Source organism: Bombina bombina, chromosome 1, assembly GCF_027579735.1.
Source record: "Bombina bombina isolate aBomBom1 chromosome 1, aBomBom1.pri, whole genome shotgun sequence".
NCBI lineage: Eukaryota > Metazoa > Chordata > Amphibia > Anura > Bombinatoridae > Bombina > Bombina bombina.
In genome coordinates this window covers 1,467,493,699-1,467,515,234 of record NC_069499.1, presented here as the reverse complement: position 1 = coordinate 1,467,515,234, position 21,536 = coordinate 1,467,493,699, and the positions used below count along the sequence as shown (strand labels likewise).

Genomic DNA, 21,536 nt, shown 5'->3' with positions numbered 1-21,536 from the left:
AATAATTACATTGTAGCTATTTTAGGATTAATATTTATTTTACAGGCAACTTTGTATTTATTTTAACCAGGTACAATAGCTATTAAATAGTTAATAACTATTTAATAGCTACCTAGTTAAAATAATTACAAAATTACCTGTAAAATAAATCCTAACCTAAATTACACTTAATCCTAACACTACACTATCAATAACGCACCCCTTCTACTGCAAAACTCTAAATCTAGGCGAAGGTGTTTGCTGCCCTTTAAAGGGACACTGAACCCAATTTTTTTTTTTTTAATGATTCAGATAGAGCATGCAATTTTAAGCAACTTTCTAATTTACTCCTATTATCAATCGGCAAGATTACAAGTTATGTGGTACGGCTAAACCGATGAAAAATTGGCCATTGCGTGTGGAATATGCAGGTCTCCTGTATTACAAGTCGCGGCAGTACAGCTATTCCGCTAGCATTTTAGCCTTAACACAACTCTCCATTCCACACTAAAAAAATTACTTTTGAGTGTGGAATTTTCAGGTCTCCCGTATTGCAGCTTGTGCGGTCCGGCTATTCTGCTAGCGTTATAGCTTATACCGCCACGTTCCATTCCGCGATCTGAGACCAATAGTTATGGATTTTGCAAAACAAAAATATTTCACAAAACTCATAACAAAAATGTTACAAAGTACACTAACACCCATAAACCACCTATTAACCCCTTAACCACCACCCCCGCATCGTAAATACTATAATAAACCTATTAACCCCTAAACTGCCGACCCCCACATTGCAAGTACTATAATAAACCTATTAACCCCTAAACCGCTCCCCCCCAATCGCAAATGCTGTAATAAACCTATTAACCCCTAAACCGCTGCCCCCCACATTGCTAATACTATAATAAACGTATTAACCCCTAAACCGCTGGCCCCCACATCGCTACTACTATAATAAACCTATTAACACCTAAACCCCTGTCCCCCAACATCGCTAATACTATAATAAACCTATTAACCCCTAAACCGCCGGCCCCCCACATCGCTACTCCATTGATGTCTATGGGGAAAAACATGCACGAGCACGTCACGTCAGGCCTTGCCTTTTGTGCAGTACGGAGCTTAACGCACCATACCGCACACCAAAGAAGGTTTTTCTGTAACTTGTAATGGCAGCGCTATGGAAAGTGTGGTACCGCTAAATATTTAGAGTTATTTACGAACTGGGTTTAGCGCACAACTTGTAATCTTGGTGAATGTTTATTCATTCTCTTGTTATCTTTATTTGAAAAGCAGGAATGTAAAGCTTAGGAGCTGGACCATTTTTGGTTCAGCACCCTGGTTAGCGCTTGCTTATTGGTGGCTACTTTAGCCACCAATCAGCAACAGACGCATGCAATATACATTAACTTTTTCTTATCCTTGTTCCTCTCCTTCTTTAGTTATCTCTTGAACCCCATTAGCATGTAACCCTACGAGCCCAGCTACTTCATAGATCACCTTCATTACAGTTCATTTACAACAGTGAAACTCTTGGCAGGGCCTTCTATCCCTTTCTTTCCCGTAATTGTTACCTTGCATATTAGACCGATGATTTTAGCGCTGCGGAATCTGTTGGCGCTCTACAAATAACTGTTAATAATAATAATAATGTCCCTTCCACCTTTTTCTGTAGTGAATGTAGTCCAGCGCTAGATTAGCACGGGTAGAGTATTTAGTTAAATTCTATAATTTGAATATATTGTATTTTGTGATTGGATAAATGTTTAATGTATGTACTGCAATGTTGTTATTATATATTTATTGTAGGTAATCCTAAGTATTTATCAACATTCAGTTAATAAAAAGATATAAACAGGTATATACAACTGATATATATATAAACTTGTCTAATGTGAGCTTCTTATCTATATATAAAAACTAATAAAACATTTGTATAATTAGACAGAAATTTAATAACTTGTTAAAAGCATACATAAAATGAAAAGGGACGTCTCCCTTATAACATCGATTTCATCAGAGAAAACAATTGAATAACTGTAGTATATATTTCCGCTATTTGATAATCAGGTACCTGTTATATAGTGTAACAAATGATAATGTCCAGAAATTGGATTAAAAAAACTTAAAGATCCAAACGAGATGACCTCCACGCTATTGTGGCGGGTGTGTGTTACCGGTCCGTTAGTGAGAGACTGGTATTTAAAAATATGTCATGTGACTTTTCCTACGTCACACTTGTGATAGTAGCTGTTTCAATATAGTTGTAATGTAACCAGTGATCCTTGATATTCTGTCAAGCGCTTATTATGTTGCAATTTTTTTAAATTTAATCTGTATGTGTATCAGAAGGTGTATTCCCCTATTCCGTGTGTAATTAGGGAGTCTTGGGGGAGATTGCAACTTACGCTGGTCTCTTGGCACACCTGATTTCTCTTTTAGTGTGGTCTTTGCGGTCACATTCAGTGACTTGGATGTTAAACTTTGTGGTCACATGCAGTGACTATAATGCAATCCTCGCAGTGTGGACTTGGTGGTCACTTGTAGTGACTGTAATGAGGTCTTTGCGGTCACGGAGGTGACTAGTGGTGGGGTCTTTGCGGTCACAAGTGGTGACTAGGAGTAGAATCTTTACCAGACATCAGTGATGTTATACAGCAAGGTCTTTGCGGTCACAGATTGTGACTTGCATGTATTAACTTGCGGTTATATCTTTTGCGGTCACAGATTGTGACTTAAAAGTGGTCTTTGCGGTCACTAACAGTGGTGACTTAGAGGAAATCTTTGCGGTCACTAGTAGTGACTAACAGAATGATCTGTATCGTTGGAGATCAAAGTAAAACTTGGCAATCTCTCTGTGCAACTTAGTAGAGCTGATTAGAAACCTTTTTCCTTCTTTTTAAACATGTTTAAATCCTGCATAAATAATAACTAATTTATTTAAATAAATGATGGGTTAAAGTGACATTAAACACTAAATAGATGCATCTCCCTCTAATTTGGGTACCGCCATTTTGTAACCTAAGTTTCCCTGCATGTATCTAAAGGAGAGTTGCTGCACATGTGCAAAGACATGAAAGCACTGGAATACAGTGAAAGCACCACTAAAGGGAGCTGGGGAATAACCTCATAACTATGCTTATAAAATGTATTTAGTGTTTAAAAATGTCATTAGAATCCCTTTTAAAGTAACATATTTTTCTCTTACTTGGTGTATTCAGTCCACGGATTCATCCTTACTTGTGGGATATTCTCAATCCCTACAGGAAGTGGCAAAGAGAGCACACAGCAAAGCTGTCCATATAGCTCCCCTCAGGCTCCACCCCCCAAGTCATTCTCTTTGCCGCTCTAACAAGTAGCATCTCCACGGGGGTGGTAAAAAGTATGTGGTGTTAGATTTGTAGTTTTATTTCTTCTATCAAGAGTTTGTTATTTTAAAATAGTGCCGGTTTGTACTATTTACTCTGAGGCAGAAAGTGATGAAGATTTCTGCTGAGAGGAAAAAGATTTTAGCATGTTGTAACTAAAATCCATTGCTGTTCCCACGCAGGACTGTTGAGTACAGGAGAACTTCAGTTGGGTGGAACAGTTTGCAGGCTTATACTGCTTAAGGTATGTTCAGTCATTTTTTCTAACAAGACCTGGTAGTGCTAGAAGACTGACAGATATCCCATGAGGGAAGGGAAGCCATTTTCTGAGACACAGTATAGAAAGAGGGCTTCAGTTAAGGGCTTTAATACTGACAGACACTGTGATGGGCTAAATCGATTACATTATTAAGGTAATCTTATGTTTATTAAGCGTTTTTAAACGTTGCAAACACTTTTTGGGGACTTTTTTACGCCTGGCATTTTATAAGACAGCTAATCTGACTCAGAAAGGCCCCATATCTCTGGAGTAAGAAGGAGGGGGCCTCATTTTCGCGCCTCAATTGTGCAGTTGATTTGCAACACAGCTCCACGCAGCTTCATGTGCAGAGCCTTTAGAGTACAGGAGGACTTCAGGGAGGCTTAATTTACACCTGCAAATAACCCTAAAGGAAGGTAAAGCCACAGCAAAGACTGTGGCATAGTACTGTAGTGGGTTAAACCGGGTATTTACTTCATTTTGCTCCGGTTTGGGCATTAAGGGGTTAAACGATTTGAAAACTTGTGTGCAATCATTTCAAGGCATTAGGATCATGTGGTGAAAATTTCATTACGATCGGATGTTTTTTGATGATTTGTAAAAAAGTGTGTTCCTTTTTATTATTTAAAGAGACAGTAACGTTTTTTTCAAAAGTATTTTTTTCAATATTTTAGTGTTGTCTGAGTCTGTCAAACATGTCTGAGCCTTCAGATAGACCTTGTTCTTTATGTTCAAAAGCCATGGCAGTACCCCCATTGCATTTATGTTTAAAGTGTGCAAAAACATCTAAGCATTTTAAAGATCATCCAGTGACAATTAAAAATGCTGCCCAAGATGATTCCTTAAGGAGGGTTATGAGGATAGTCCTCCTTCCTCCCCCCAAGTCCAGGGATCCCAAGGCGGCATTGATAGATGCATTAACAGCGCCTTGGTCATTCAGTCTAGCTTATGTCTTTCCACCGTTTCCTCTTCTCCCCCGGCTAGTAGCCAGAATCAAACAGGAGAAGGCTTCGGTAATTCTGATAGCGCCTGCGTGGCCACGCAGGACTTGGTATGCAGACCTAGTGGTCATGTCATCGGTCCCACCATGGAAACTGCCTTCGAGGCAGGATCTTCTAATTCAAGGTCCTTTCAAGCATCCAAATCTAGTTTCTCTGCAACTGACTGCTTGGAGATTGAACGCTTAATTCTAGCTAAGCGTGGTTTCTCTGATTCAGTTATAGACACTCTGATACAGGCCAGGAAGCCTGTCACCAGGAAAATTTACCATAAGATATGGCGGAAATATCTTTGTTGGTGTGAATCCAAGGGTTACTCGTGGAGTAAGGTTAGGATTCCAAGTATATTGTCTTTTCTCCAAGAAGGATTGGAGAAAGGTCTGTCAGCTAGTTCCTTAAAGGGACAGATATCTGCTCTGTCTATCCTGTTACATAAGCGTCTGATAGCTGTACCAGACGTTCAGGTGTTTGCACAGGCCCTAGTTAGAATCAAGCCTGTTTACAAGCCTGTGGCTCCTCCATGGAGTCTAAATCTAGTTATTTCAGTTCTTCAAGGGGTTCCGTTTGAACCTTTACATTCCATAGATATCAAGTTATTATCTTGGAAAGTTTTGTTTTTAGTAGCCATTTCTTCTGCCCAAAGAGTTTCTGAATTGTCTGCTTTACAGTGTAATTCACCCTATCTGGTGTTCCATGCAGATAAGGTTGTTTTGCGTACCAAACCTGGTTTTCTTCCAAAAGTGGTTTCTAATAAGAATATTAACCAGGAAATCATTGTTCCTTCTCTGTGTCCTAATCCAGTTTCTAGGAAGGAACGACTTTTACACAATCTTGACGTGCCTTAAAATTCTATTTAAAGGCAACAAAGGATTTCAGACAAACATCATCCTTGTTTGTTGTCTATTCTGGTAAGAGGAGAGGTCAGAAAGCGACTGCTACCTCTCTTTCCTTCTGGCTGAAAAGCATCATCCGATTGGCTTGTGAGACTGCTGGACAGCAGCCTCCTGAACGAATTACAGCTCATTCCACCAGAGCTGTGGCTTCCACATGGGCTTTCAAGAACGAGGCTTCTGTAGAACAGATTTGTAAGGCAGTGACTTGGTCTTCACTGCATACATTTGCCAAATTTTACAAATTTAATACTTTTGCTTCTTCGGAGGCTATTTTTGGGAGAAAGGTTTTGCAAGCAGTGGTGCCTTCCGTTTAGGTGACCTGACTTGTTCCCTCCCTTCATCCGTGTCCTATTGCTTTGGTATTGGTATCCCACAAGTAAGGATGAATCCGTGGACTGAATACACCAAGTAAGAGAAAACAGAATTTATGCTTACCTGATAAATTACTTTCTCTTACCGGTGTATTCAGTCCACGGCCCGCCCTGATATTTAAGTCAGGTTCAAATTTAATTTACAATAACTACAGTCACCACTGCACCCTATGGTTCTCCTTTTTCTCCTAACCGTCGGTCGAATGACTGGGGGGGCGGAGCCTGAGGGGAGCTATATGGACAGCTTTGCTGTGTGCTCTCTTTGCCACTTCCTGTAGGGATTGAGAATATCCCACAAGTAAGGATGAATCCGTGGACTGAATACACCTGTAAGAGAAAGTAATTTATCAGGTAAGCATAAATTCTGTTTTTTTTGTAGTTGTGCCACATGATCATTGCTAAATTTCTCTGGTATTTGCAGTTATTCCATGTTTTAGCTTTATAAATTCAGTTGCTGGAATTGTAATACAGAAGTAGATGGTTTCTGACTTTATATTCTCATTTTGTCACACTCTCCTTTCAGTTTTGAATGAGACTCTACATATGGTAAATTCCTCTGATGCTGGGTACCTGTTTGATAATTGGAAGGGACGTGCTCCGTGTATTCGCTGTGCAGTGGTGGGGAATGGTGGCATACTAAATGGATCCAACATGGGAGCGGAGATTGATAGTCATGACTTTGTATTCAGGTAATGGTAACATGGTACACTATTAATGGTCTTTATGACTGCAATGGCAAAATAGTGATTATTTTTCTCAACCTCATTGCTGACACTTTCCACAGGGTTAATGGTGCTACCATTGAAGGGTTTGAAAAAGATGTTGGAAATCGTACATCATTCTATGTCTTCTCAATCAACACAATGATGAACTCTTTAAATGCCTATAGGAAATTAGGATTCAAGAAAGTCCCACGCACACCGGTACATTAACATTTTTACTTCTGCGCTGAGCCACACCACTCAACGGCATTTAATAACCAGGTTCTCTGTGTCTTTCTTGCTTCCCCACAGGAAACTCATTATCTTGTGTTACCAGATAATGAAAGAGATTATCTTCTTGTGCGAGCGGCTCTCAATAAAAGTGTAATTGACAGGGGCCATGACAAAAATAAACGGTAAGAAGAACTCTTAATGTTCAACTTAAGATGTACTGCTGTACATCTGTACAATTCTACTTGAGTAGGATTTTTGTGCTGCATTAGATTTGCATTATCTGATATGAATGAAGAAATAAGAGCTATATAATTTCTAAAAAATGATTCAGTAAAAATTGTGCTAGCAGCTATTTAAAACACGTGTCATATTATGTATATTAAAAGGATAATTCTGTGTTGTTAAATATATACAGGTGGCCCTTGTTTAACAACGGTTCAATTTACACCGTTTCAGAATAAGAACCTTTTTTTTCAGTCATGTGACTGCTATTGAAAAGCATTGAGAAGCAGTGCATTTATTAAAATAAATAGTAGGTGGAGCTGTCCGCTTGTGTTGCAGCAAAGCCAAGCAAGCTGAAGTTAATCAGTTTAACCAGACCTGAGCTATCGAGCAGATTTCAAAGGAACAAGATCTTCCTGTCTATAACTCAGTCCAGATTGGAATGCATAGAAAGAACTGTTTGCAGAAAAATGCGAGTGAAGTCTGTGTTGTGTGATTATTTTATTGGGCTTATAATGCTGTTTAGCAAATGTTTTTGTTCATTTAACTTAGTTTAATTATTTATTCTGTGTTGTGTGATATTTTATTAGGTTTATAATGCTGTCTAGCATTTAAAGTCTTCATTTCAAAGCTTTTAAAATAATGTATTAGGTGTTACTTATGAAAATTTTGAGAGGGGCCTGGAACCTATCTCCCTCACTTCCCATTGACTTACATTATAAACTGGGCTTCAATTTACAACGGTTTCCAATACAACCATTCCTTCTGGAACCTAACCCCGGCGTAAACTGAGGGCTACCTGTATACAATACATCAAATAAAAAGAAACATTGTACATGCATTCTGCTTGAAAATATATATAGCTGTAGGTTAGGGACCGAGTAAGGAAGAGACCTTGATGTGGTCCTGGACCTATCACCATTGGAATAAATGCTGTAACTAACTGTTCCATTTTTCTTTCAATCTAGCTGTGTACTTGCAAGAGAGTGACAGAATTTCTATGTGATGTTAATATTTTTGTTTTGTCATTTTGTTTGTTTGTTATGATTAAACTTTTATTTTAAAGTATGAAACTAACTAGAAGTTCTCAACAGAAGCTCATACACCAAAAGCACAAAATATATTTATTTTTCAGAACAGGAAAAGCCATTCATAATATATATATATATATATATATATATATATATACACACACACATATATATATTAAAGGGACACTCAGGTCAAATACAATTTTCATGATTCAGATACAGCATGTAATTTTAAACAACTTTCCAATTTACTTCCATTAAAAAAAAAAATGTGCACAGTCTTCTATATTTACACTTTTTGAGTCACCAGCTCCTACTGTGCATGTGCAAGAATTCAACTATACGTATATGCATGTGTGATTGGCTGATTGCTATCACATGGTACAGCGGAAGTGGAAATATACATAACTTTGAAATTTTTTAGAACAAAATCTACAACTCATTTGAAATTCAGAGTAAATGCTAATGCATTGTCTTGTTATCTTGCATTTGTTGATTATGCAAATCTACTGTGTTTACTGGTCCTTCAACTATGTTATTGCTGTGTTTTATTTCTAAATAAAGACAGTATAATAAATATTATAGATATACATAACTGCATGCCTGTTATGTAAATATATAATATAATGATACTGACTACTATAACATATATATTAACACTCACATATATATATATATATATATATATATATATATACCTGTTTATATGTTATCACTAATAAAACACAGCAAGCTTACAGAAACACATTTTAATTTATATGCAATACTTAAACCATTATGCAATATACATGCATAATTGTTTAAATATTAAATATCAATGCAAGGCCTGAATACATTATATCTACAATCTTTGAAATAAAATGACCGGTCAGGTATAATTCATATTAGTTTAAGTATTGAATATATAAATTAAAATGTAGATATTCTTGCTTGATGCATTTATTATTGTAAATAAAAATATATTTTTAAAATAGATATTTAAGCTATAAAAGACAGTTGCATTATAATCATAGTATCACATAACTGCATGCCTGTTATGCAATAAAACAATTGTAACACTAATGCCTTTTGTAACATGAATATACATTTTAAAATAGATATTTATATTTAAAATTAAAAAAAAACACAAGAAAAAAATAAATACATATCCATTTATATACAATAGTTAAAAGAATATGCATCATACATAAGTATGCATAATATTTGTAGATAAAAGCACTATTAACCCCTAAGCTGCCCTAACCTAATATATCCCCATACAGGTATGAGAGGTAGTTAGGAGATTAAAGCCTACAAAATACTAACTGACAATAATCACCCAATCAACCCCCATACAGGTATGGGCGGTGGTTAGGAGATTAAAGCCTAATCTGCTGCCTCCCAACGCAAACTAGAACTAAACTAACACCTAACCCCCTCTAAACTAAACCCCTCCTCTAAACTAACCCCACTAAGTTACAAAAAAAAGCTGTTACAAAAAAAACTAACTTACAAAAAATAATAAACTAAATTATCCAAAAAATAATTATACCTAACACTAAACTACATGCCGCATAAAATAACCCCCCACCCCCCCCCCCCCAAATAAAAAAAACCCTAACTCTAAAATAAATTACTGTTCAAAGTATCCAGCATCTGCGGAAATTAAGCAGGTGTGCAAGCTGCAAGGATACAGCACAATACCCCAAACAATGCAGCAAAAAGAAAAAAAAACAGCCGCATCGCCTTAAAGCATCAAAGGGTCTTTATTCAGCCAGACTGCAAAAACAAAGTTTCGGACCCTAGTTCTTAGTCATGTATGATTAAACAGGTACTGACAACACCTTAAAATACCTATACAGACCCCACTCCCAAACACCTGAAAATATCTACCTATCACCATACCTCCACCTAGTGGCAATATGCACACTCAATACTTAGAACATATAAGTTCCCACAAGATTTTTATCAAAGATTCTTATCATAGGTCTAAAATAAATTACAATAGCCCTTTAAATGGCCTTTTGGAGGGCATTGCCCTCAGCTCTTTTGCATAAAAACTAAAAAAAAGTTGCAAAACCCCCCCACCTATATTAGTAACCCCCCAACCCACAAAATAAAAAAAATCTAACTAAAAACCTAGCCTAAGAAATAAAATTAAAAATAACAAACCTATTCTTAAAAATTAAAAACCCACCCCAAAAAACCTTATCTAACCCCAAAAGTGTTACTCACAGTTGGGGAGTCCGTTTTTTTTTTTATCCAATGGCAAGTCCATCTTCATCCAGGCGCCTATCTTGATCCAGGCCCCGGCACAGTGCTCTCCTTCAAAGAGTTGACATTTGCACCGCTAAACCAATAGCTGTGGGTGTCAGGCTGTCAGCTGACAGTTTCTGTATGCTAGCACAGCTATTGGTTTAGAGGTTTGGTATAAGAGCCCTGTGCCGTGGGGAGCCAGAGCCACTGAGTTTAGCAATGTGCAGTAGCACACTTTTTTAATAACTGATCTTTTAAACTCCACTTTACTTTTTGTTAACCGCTCGGATTTACCATTATTCTACACCCCACTGGGAGTTTAATTTCTTCTGCTTGCTGTGTTTACATAGCTTTTTAATAGTCTATACTTAAGTCTAGAAATATTTCAGTATAGGTGGGGATACCACAGGCTAAATCAGCTATTTCAAATGCCAAAATAAGGGTAAAGGAGCTACTTGTAAACAATTTAATACTCTCCAGCAGGTAAAATGGATTATTAGGAACAAATTAAAGGGAGGAAAAAAATTGGGTAAACTGACCCTTTAATGTTTCTTTAACTCATGTTATCCGCACTAGGATAATGATTTTCTCCATCTTTTTTTTTCTTTCTTTAGTCCATCAGACTTTTTTGGTGATAATATAACTATGGAACATTTTAAGATTCTGCACCCTGACTTCATGCGTTACCTGAGGAACAGGTGAGACCATCACTGTAAACACAACTCTACATGTACCACACAACAAAACCACCTTATATTGTGCACATCTCAATGTGTAGACAGCACTTACTCGTTCATCCAAGCTTTATTGTTGGCACAAACAAACTATCCAATACAAAAAGATACATTTTTGTTTATATTTTCTAGGCTTATAACCATAACAAACATTTCTGCATTACCAATAGGGACTAGACCAAGTATGGAATGTATCTAGGTTACAATCAGTAGGTAATTTAGAAAATGGGACACTTCTACTTATATATCAATAAAGAAAACTTTAGAAAAAAAAAACATACACAAATTATGGAGACACTAATAACAATAGCATTTATTTATATAGCAAACATTTACCTTTACTATAGTTAAAAAAAACAATTAGTAATGAAAGATATTCAATGTGTTAAAGAGACATTCTAATGCAATGTTTTAAATCGTTAGAGTGTTTCTATTTTTTGCATTTGTGATCCTAGCTTACTATGCTTTTAGCTAACCTGACACCGCACAAAACCAAGTACTAAACCCAAAGTGAGTAAGAAAAACATTACATTCCAATGTTCTTCACATAGAAGAAAATGTTCTATTTATTTTGAAATATATATATATATTTATATATATACATAAAACCACAAATATTTGCTCCCATTGAGACACCTCCGACTAACACTAGAACCTAACATTAAGGTAAAACAGACATGCAGACCACTACCAAGACGCCAACTAAACTCCATATCCACAAAGACAAGACGAAGACTGACCACCTTATAGTCACAAAAGCCAGTTTCCAGTTGTTACCTTTATATTTATGTTATAGTTTGACAAGTTATATTTATGCTCTTTGCCAAAACCCAGCTATACGGTTTCCCTCCCATTACTCCACAGTCCACATAAGAACTCTGCTCACCCAGTCTCAAAACGAGATTGCACAGGATACTAACTGAATGGACTGGAAAATACACACCTGTTGTACCTTTGTACGATATACTTTATATACTTTGTGGAAACCCTCTGTACTATTGTATTATCTATATGGAAAATTAATAAAAATTATTTAAAAAAAAAAAAAAAACACAAATATTTGGAACAGTTACATTTCCTGTGCTATTGGTTTCTTCTAGTACATGGTTGATTCATGGAATAAACTTCTGTTAGAGGTAGTTAGGACAAATACTTCAAGATGCCTGGGATAAGCATACGACAATCCTACAAACTAATTAAGCGTATGCGTTATAGTAAATGCAGGCAGACTTGCTGGGGCTATGGTTTTTATCTGCCATTAAAATGTATATTTCTGTATGTTTAAATAATAATTTAATTTATTTACTTTTCTGTTCACACTGCCCCCAAATGTCTACATCCATATCAGTACATTTATTTATTTGTATTTTGCAGTTGTTTTAATTATGATGTTCTCAAGGGAATTTTAGACATTGAGCCAGAGTACTAGAGGAGCGCTAAGAATTATGCGCGAGCGAAAAGAGATTTATTGCGGGTTTTTGCACAGGTTGGGTTTTTCACTCGTACTACAAGTTGAAAGTAAGCGCGATCGGTTGAGCACAATTAAAGTTAACGCTCGTCAGGATAACACATCCTCAGAGCTCTGGTTTACTGTTTCGCAAAACAAAAAAGTGTCTCAAAACACATCAAAAATACATGGTGTTATAATAACACCATCTAATAAAAATTATGTAAAAAACGTTTTGCATAAAAAGTTATAAGGGCTCAAAGATATGAGGTCTCGAAATAAAAGGCAGGAAAAGGGCTTTAACATAGAGATACATACATTGGCCCCTATTTATGAAAGTCTGGCGGACCTGATCCGACAATGCGGATCAGGTCCGCCAGACCTCGCTAAATACGGCGAGCAATACGCTCGCCGTATTCAGCATTGCACCAGCAGATCACAAGAGCTGCTGGTGCGACGCCGCCCCCTGCTGACTCGCGGCCAATCGGCCGCCAGCAGGGGGGTGTCAATCAACCTGATCATACTCGATCGGGTTGATTTCCGGCGATGTCCGTCCGCCTGCTCAGACCAGGCGGACAGGTTATGGAGCAGCGGTCTTTGTGACCGCTGCTTCATAACTGCTGTTTCTGGCGAGCCTGCAGGCTCGCCAGAAACACGGGGCATCAAGCTCCATACGGAGCTTGATAAATATGCCCCATAGACATGTCTAAATATGTATATATATATATATGTGTGTGTGTGTATATATGTATTTACAGACATATATACACATATAAACACATAAATGCATATGTACACACATAAGACATATATATAAGTGCATTGGAGCCCTTTGCAGTTAAGCAGATGAATATATATAAAAACATATTTATGCAATATTCATATTTAATAAAGTACTATTCTGTGTATTTGCTGTAAATATTTCAAATTCCAATGTTCTACACATAGCAGAATATGTTCTAAGTATTTTTAAATAGATATTCCTATATATATCTATGCCTATATATAACCATTTTTTTTTTTGGGGGGGGGGGACTAGGGAACCAAATAGCTTATTGGGAAAGGACAAAGGATATGAAATGACTAATTATATATTATTGAATTGGAAGCTTTCTGTTTTTGATAATTAATTCAATATTGTATTACTTTTGGGAAATTATGTTTTTCTCTTTGTATGTGTTTTTGTTTTGTTTGTATATTTTTGTTTTTGTGTTAATAAAGATAAAAAAACAAACAAACATATATACCTGTATATATAGAGAGAGAGGTATAAAAATATATTTGTGCAAAATACCATCAGATATATATATGTATATTTATAAATAAATAGAACATATTCTTCTATGTGAAGAACATTGGAATGTGAAATATTCATATTTTCACATCAGGTTAGCGCACAAGAGAATATGCGATTGTGTTTGCGTGCAAGTAGGGTGCTCTGTTGACTTCTATGGGGGAATACGTTATCGCACACGTGATATAGTAAGTTCAGCTTTTTTTGTGTGTCGGATTAGCACGTGAGCATACACTTTTTACTTTCAACTTGTAATACAAGTGCTACCCGACACACGCAAAATAGCTTATAGCGGAGTTAGCATTCGAGCAGGAGCATTAAATAGCGCTCCACTTAATCTGGCCCATTGGTACTGTGTATGAAAAAAAAACTTTACAATGATGTCAGTTCATTCACTTACCATAAAATAATACCACTGCAATGTGGGATTCTTACTTTAATTTAATAATACAAATCATAAACTACTTACTTGCTTCCCTGCTATACGATTTATAATCTATCCAAATTATTTATTTATTAATTTATTTATTTTCTCATTTGCATCATTTGACGCTCGTGCCTCTTACAGATTTCTCTGGACCCCAATTTTAAACACAAAGCATCGCAACATATACCGCCCCACCACAGGAGCCTCCATGCTACTTGCAGCAGTACATACATGTGATCAGGTAAGGGTGGATGGACATAGAATCTACATAGATATGTGGCATTTACAGTAGCACAAAAAAAGACATATAGAGGCCTATTTAACAAAGGTCTGTCGGACCTGATCCAACAGTGCGGATCAGGTCCGACAGACCTCGCTGAATGCAGAGAGCAATACGCTCTCCGTATTCAGCATTGCACCAGCAGCTCTTGTGAGCTGCTGGTGCAACGCCGCCCCTTGCAGATTTGCGGCCAATCAGCGCTAGCAGGGAGGTGTCAATCAACCCGATCGGGTTTAATTGTGGCTATCTCTGTCCGCCTCATCAGAGCAGGCGGACAGGTTATGGAGCAGCGGTCTGAAGACTCGCCAGAAACACGGGCCCACAAGCTCCATACTGAGCTTGATAAATGAGCCTCATAATTTAAACACATTTGTTTTTTACACGATCAGGAAAATTTGACATCCCCTGCTAGCGGCCGATTGGGCGCGAATGTGCAGGGGGCACGGCATTGCACAAACATTTCACTAGAAATGCTTGAGCAATGTTAAACTAGCAATAAGAGAATATCCCAGTGCCCACTAGACCTTATTGGCCCAGGATGGTGATACCTAGTTATCACCTAAATGCAATAATGTGAAAAAAGTAATCCTAGGCGCCAACAAGTGGCTAAGGTATATAAAATATTTAATACAACTCAGGGTACAAGGTTTAAAAATACAGTATTGTAAATACAATTTAAAAGCAATTTAAAATGGCATGGATCCACGCTAATTACAATGAGGATAAGAATGTGAAATATATAAGCACTTATAACAATATACACAAGATGAATGTGCAAAAACAGCAATATCACAGGTAAACTGCAAAGTGACTTGGTGCGATACTCCAATGTGCTAAAAAATGAGGTGGTTACAATCAGTAAAATTCAAATAAATTCCAAAAAAATCCAATATATTCAAAAATGTGTCCAGTGTAGAAAAAAATGTTTCAAGAAAGAAATGTGTGTCAAGAAAAAACAGTCAATGTTGAATAAAAGTCAGTGTTAAAAATACCACAACAGAAGTCCACAGTGAATCCGCTGGGGTGCTCCTATAGGTTTTTATCCAAAGGTATTGGTGAATAAGCAAGTGTTTGTTCAATAATATCCAATAAAAAATGTCCAATAAAAAATAAAACAATGTTATTGGTGGTGCTACCAGCCTGGGTGGGCTGGTACGGTGTGGAAAGGTGCACAATAAGAAAAAGCTCAATATAAACGATTCCAAAAGAAATTAAAGTAAAGACAATTCCAATGGTAAAAACAAATCCAAAAATAAAAATGGATCCAAAAATAAAAATAAAAATAAGGGACCAAAACCTGTGAAGAGAAAGAAAAAGCGCAATGTGTAGAAAAATCACAATATGTTCCTCCAATTAAAATAAGGCTTACCAGTGTTGTCTACGCGTTTCGGCCTTCTCTGGGCCTTTATCAAGACTGGTGTTTGCTACATACTGATGGCCTTTTATAGGGGTTGTTTGGTTACAACCGGAAGGGGTTTGATTTAGCCATTTCCGGTTTGGCGAATTTTTATATAATCTGAATTGTTAATAAAATGAGTCTTAAGGTCTGTTTTCTTGTTGGAATTAATAAATAGGTGATGTTTTATTGTTATCACTTTTTAGGGAGTCTCTGTTTATCGTCTATTTTGTTTCTGTGTATCCTCCATATTTTTATGATGTCACTTCCGGTAACGGATTTTCCTTACGGGCTTGTATAATATATATTATTATGTTAGTTTTAATCAGTTGTCTTTGCTGTCTGTTATGCTGACTCATCCATAATAAATAGCTGCATATTGAATGAGGTTATGTCAGTTATTTCATATATGTTTCTTTTCCGTTTTTACAGTGTTCTGATTGGTCGTGACGTCAGAGCTGTAATCATTAGGCTGAACGTAAAGTAAATTACTGACGTCTAGTTCCGTGTGTCCTTAGAATAATCTTATAAAATAATTCAGTATATGTCAATCATAGTGTGAGTATGAGTATTGTACTTGGTGAATATTATACTGGATATGTCGCTAAAATGTCACAACGTCTTCTATCATCACTGTGTAATCAGTGTGGTATATTACTTGAAGGATTTATTTGTGATCAGAATGCTGGTGTGTAAATGGTGCACAGATTATCTCCGAAGAGAGTTGAAACAGAAGTATAATGCAGATTGTTAGTGATCCTGTAGTACTTTCAGTGTTGTGTACTGTGTGCAAATTCTGGACACTATTAGGGGTTGCTTATTGGTATTATTATAATTAATTATGTGATAATGATACGATGCAATAATTTAATAAAGGATATAAATAATACGTAGAATATCTCCAGAGAGAGTTGGAGTAAAAGAGGAATACTACAGATTATTAATAATTATTAATAATTCTGTAGTAATTACAATATTACATACTGTGTATAATTTCTAAACACAGTTAAGGATTGTTTTAATATTATTCACTCTTATTGATATTTATGATTGTCCTTGCAATAATAGTACAGTGCAATAATTTGATAAAAAATTGTATATGATCTTATAAAAATCATATTTGATAAACGAGAGGGGAATGTTTATTATTGGATTAATGAGGTATTCAGGTCATTAGTATAGTATGTTAATGTCATATAATGACATACTTGAAGTTAATTGCAAATTTGGGACTATAATAGACAAAAATAAAATTAAAAGAAAAAATAAAAGATAAAAAATATATAGTATATATGCTTATAGATCAGTTGCTCAGTTGTATTTTATACGGCTTGGGATCTAGTTTAAAGTGCGGTATTCTAAACATGGTAAATATCAATTGATCACCTTTAAGGGGGTATATTTAAGGGATGAGTGTCCTATGTGTTTAATCTCAGAGATATGTTAAAATAGGTGGATGGTTTGATGCCTGCGTCTTGGCGTAATGGAATAATGGGTAAGTGTTAAAATATTGGCTTACCCATTATATAGATGAGTGTCCTATGTGTTTAATCTCAGAGACATAGGGATGAGTGTCCCATGTTTTTAATCTCAGAGATATGTTAAAATAGATGGATTGTAGGTACCTGCGTATTGGCGTAATGGAATAATAGGTAAGTGTTAAAATATTGGCTGGATATAAAGAATACAGATTTTCTCTTTATTTTTTAAGTTTTTTAAAGATTTTTAAAATTATTTCTAGCCTGTTTTCAGGGACTAAGGATAGAATGAGATAACTGGAAGGAGGCTTAATTTCTAATGCTTGGCCCATTGGCCTTCAATTAGTTGGAAAACTTTGTTAGATTGAGTTGGATATCGATTCTATAGGACTTGTAGTTAGTTTGTCTCTTGTATCAGTACTGGAACTTAATAAAAAAGAGTGATGTAACTCTTTTATTAATTAATTCTAGATGGGGACCGGTGCCTTAGAGGAGGATGTATGGATGTAAAGATTATAGCAGGTTTTTTGTAGTTTCTTCTACTTTTTGGTCATATGGGCTTATCTGTTTCTTTCTGTGTGGGGAGAGTTATTTCTAAAATAGAAGATCCAAATTGAGGACAAATACCTAGAGAGGAGAGGATCATTAGTGAAGATATAAAAATGTTATGTCATATTGAATAAGTGGGAGAGGTCTTCCTTGTTATTTAGCCCTTTAGGGTGCAGACAGTCCAAATTGAAGATCCACTTTGATTCGGCGGTCAGCAATTTCTTCGTATAATTGCCGCCCCTCCAGTCCTTTCGTACCTTCTGTATGCCCATGTATGTTAAATCCTTTATATTTCCCTTGTGTTTACTTGTAAAGTGTCTATATAAAGCGGTATCTATGTTTAGTTTTTCGATGAGTCGTATGTGTTCACGTATCCTTTCTTTCAGGGTCCTGGACGTCTGGCCCACATATTGTAGACCACACGAACACTGCAACATGTAGATCACTCCACTGTCTTGGCATCTAATCAACTCATTTACTTTATATTTGTCTTTCATATTGAAGCTGTTAAATGTGGTGGATTTGATGCCGCTTTTACATGCTTTACAAGACACGCAGGGGAAGAAGCCTTTCACCTCTTTTCCGAATGTATCTTTGATACCCAGGTTTTTCTTTCTTTCTATACTGGGAGCGAGTCTGCTCTGTAGGTTCTTAGTTTTCCTGTAGACAAATTTGGGTCTTACTGGTAATTTTTCACCAATCAGGTCATCTTCTTTCAGAATTGACCAGTGTTTCTGAAATATTTTCTCGATGATGTTCTTATTTTCACTGTATTCAGTAATCATTAATATATTGAAAGAGTCATCTTCTGTTCGCAATGTTTTTTCTTTGTATTTTAAAAGATCATTTCTGTTGATGTTATTGACCTCTTCATTTTTCTGTTCCAACAGGCTCTCCTGATATCCTCTCTCTAGGAACTTTGCTTTAATGATGTTAGCTTGTTGATTCCATTTTTCTTCTGTTGAACAGTTCTTTTTGATCCTTACCAGTTGTCCCTTCGGGATGTTCTCCTTCCAGTTCTTGTGATGGCAACTCATGCTATGGATATAGGTATTGTTGTCTACTGCTTTGAAATGAGTAGAGGTTTCAATCTTGACCTCTATTTTTAAATCTAGAAAGATGAGTTCAGTATTGCTCCATGAGTGAGTGAATTTCAGACTGTTGGTACTTCTGTTCATGACTTCAATGGTGTAGTTCAGATCCTCCTGGGTCCCTTTCCAGATGATAATGATGTCATCTATATAGCGGCGGTAGAGGACCAGGTCCGCGCTTGCTGGGCATGACTCCCAGAAGATGTTTTCCCACTTGCCCATAAATAGGTTCGCGTAACTAGGCGCGAACCTGGTCCCCATCGCTGTACCGCAAATCTGTTGGTAGTAATTTCCATCATCATGGAAGTAATTATGGGTCAAGATGTACTGGATCCCATCCAAAATGAAGTCTTTCTGAACCTCAGGGACTTCTGGATCTTTATCAAGGAAGAACTTCACTGCTTCTAGTCCTTCCACATGGGGGATACATGTGTATAGTGACACCACATCACATGTTGCTAAAATATAGCCTTCTTCCCATGTAATTCCCTGCAGGAGATTTAATATCTGAGTGGAGTCTTTGAGGTATGAGGGTAACTCTTTTACATATCTCTGGGGATTTAGGTCGATGTATTCAGACAGGTTACTGCTTAAAGAACCGATACCTGAAATGATCGGCCTTCCTGGTGGTCTCTGTAAGGATTTATGAATCTTTGGCAGATGGTATAGTACCGGTGTAATAGGATAACTGATATTGATGTAATTATATTCCTTGGTGGTTAATATTCCTTGTTCTTTGGCAGGATCCAATATCTGCAGTAGTTCCTTTTTATAAATCTCTACTGGATTTGACGGTAGTTTTCGATATGTGTCCTGATCGTTCAAAATTCTGACATTTTCGGACTTATAGTCCTTTTTGTCCATAATAACGATCCCGCCCCCCTTATCGGCCGGTTTGATGATCAAATTGTGGTTTTCTTCCAATGTTTTAATGGTCACAATCTGTTGTTTAGAGAGATTCTGTTTTCTTAATCTCAATTTCTTAGACTGTAAGTCTTTGATTTCTTTGCATACAATTGTTTCAAAGGCCTCTATGGCTGATCATTTGCTGTTTGTGGGGTTGAAAGAAGACTTTGGTTTCAAATCCGTATGTCTATAAGTATCGACACATTCGTATGGTTTGTACACTGTTCTCTCCAATGCTGATTTGGCAAAAAATCTCTTTAATGTCAGCTTTCGTATAAATTCTTTGGTGTTGATGAAAGTCTGGAATTTGTCCAAGCTTCTACTTGGAGCGAATGAGAGGCCTAACCTTAATATCGAGTTCTCTTCCTTGGTCAGCACATGAGAACTTAGATTAAATATGCCTTTGTTGTTTTCCATAGTTGTCGTCTCATTCATATTATTAGTTCTTTTGTTTACTTTTGCCCCTCCTCGTTTTCCTCGGTGTGTTTTCTTCTTGTTGATGTCATTGGTCTTTCCGGACCCATCTCTCTCTGTTGTTTTGCAGATCTGTTTCGCTCCCTGTTGTATGCATGGTCCAGTTCTAAAAAAGGTGATGGTGTATTGATTGTAGGTGTAGATATATGATTATCTTTATGTTGATCTTTATATGGCTCCATTTTTTTGGGGCGTTGTTGGATTTTCCATTCATCCTTCGTATTTTCCTCATTTTTTCTGTAGGGGATCTGTCCTTCTCTCTTCTTAGGTGTTTTATGTTCATTAGTTTGGTAGAAGTCGTCCCTTCTATTATATCTTTCAAAAGAAACATTTGCTCTATGGGTCCCATTGTTGGACCTAAATTCATTTTGTCTATAATAATTCGATCTCCCCTCATAGTAATGTCCTCTTGGTGAATTTTGGTATGAGTACTCTCCCCTATTTCCTGAATATTCTAATCTTCTGTCTTGGGTGTAATCCCATTTATTATACCCAATTTCTCTCCTTCTCTCAGGTCTGTATTCCTCCCTTCGTGTAAAATCCCTTTCATCCTCATAGTCCCTTCGGTGGCTGTGGTTTTGCCACCTGTTGTCATAATAGTGTCTAAACCTATTATTTGCATATGGTGTTTGAATATGGTAATTTGGTCGTGCAAAATGTCTTCGGTATGATCTATTTTGTTCCTGATTCTTAGGTCCATAATGTCTATTTGTTTGTCTTCTATGTTCATGGTTATAATCTAAATCTTGTTGGTGGTCATTGGTATATTCTACAGGTGTGGTTGTATTTGTTATGTCTCTCTCTATGTTGTTGTCTATGGTTTCCTTTATCAAAGTGTTTGTATGTTCCTCAGCGATTATCTCCTTACTTTCCAATTCTCTCAAGAGTTTTTTTGTCTTTTTTTGAATGACTTCATCTCTGATTTTTTTCACCTTTTTAAATAGGTTGTCTTTCTTTTCTGTAATATCTATAGACTCTTGTCCAGAGTGTTCCAAATTTATTAGAATTTCTTCATTCTCTTTTATTTTGGAATCCATGTTTCGTGCCAAGGATTCTCTATATTCTATAATTAATTTTATCAATTGTCTTGATGTATTTATCAGGACTAATTTCCATTTATCAGAGATGGAGTCAGATAGAGGGAAAGCACATTCCTTATGTGTTATGAG

At 36.5% G+C, this 21,536-nt stretch overlaps 1 protein-coding gene across 1 annotated transcript in view; it reads left to right on the top strand.

Annotated features, from left to right (window-relative positions):
* The window catches only part of LOC128653420 (alpha-N-acetylgalactosaminide alpha-2,6-sialyltransferase 2-like), a 173,511-nt gene that overhangs the window by 126,271 nt on the left and 25,704 nt on the right, over nt 1-21,536 (top strand). The window contains exons 4-8 of the mRNA XM_053706692.1: nt 6,392-6,557; nt 6,653-6,791; nt 6,882-6,985; nt 10,906-10,989; nt 14,335-14,434. Of these exons, the coding sequence (XP_053562667.1) occupies nt 6,392-6,557; nt 6,653-6,791; nt 6,882-6,985; nt 10,906-10,989; nt 14,335-14,434 (593 nt within the window). The remainder of the gene's footprint in view (nt 1-6,391; nt 6,558-6,652; nt 6,792-6,881; nt 6,986-10,905; nt 10,990-14,334; nt 14,435-21,536) is intronic.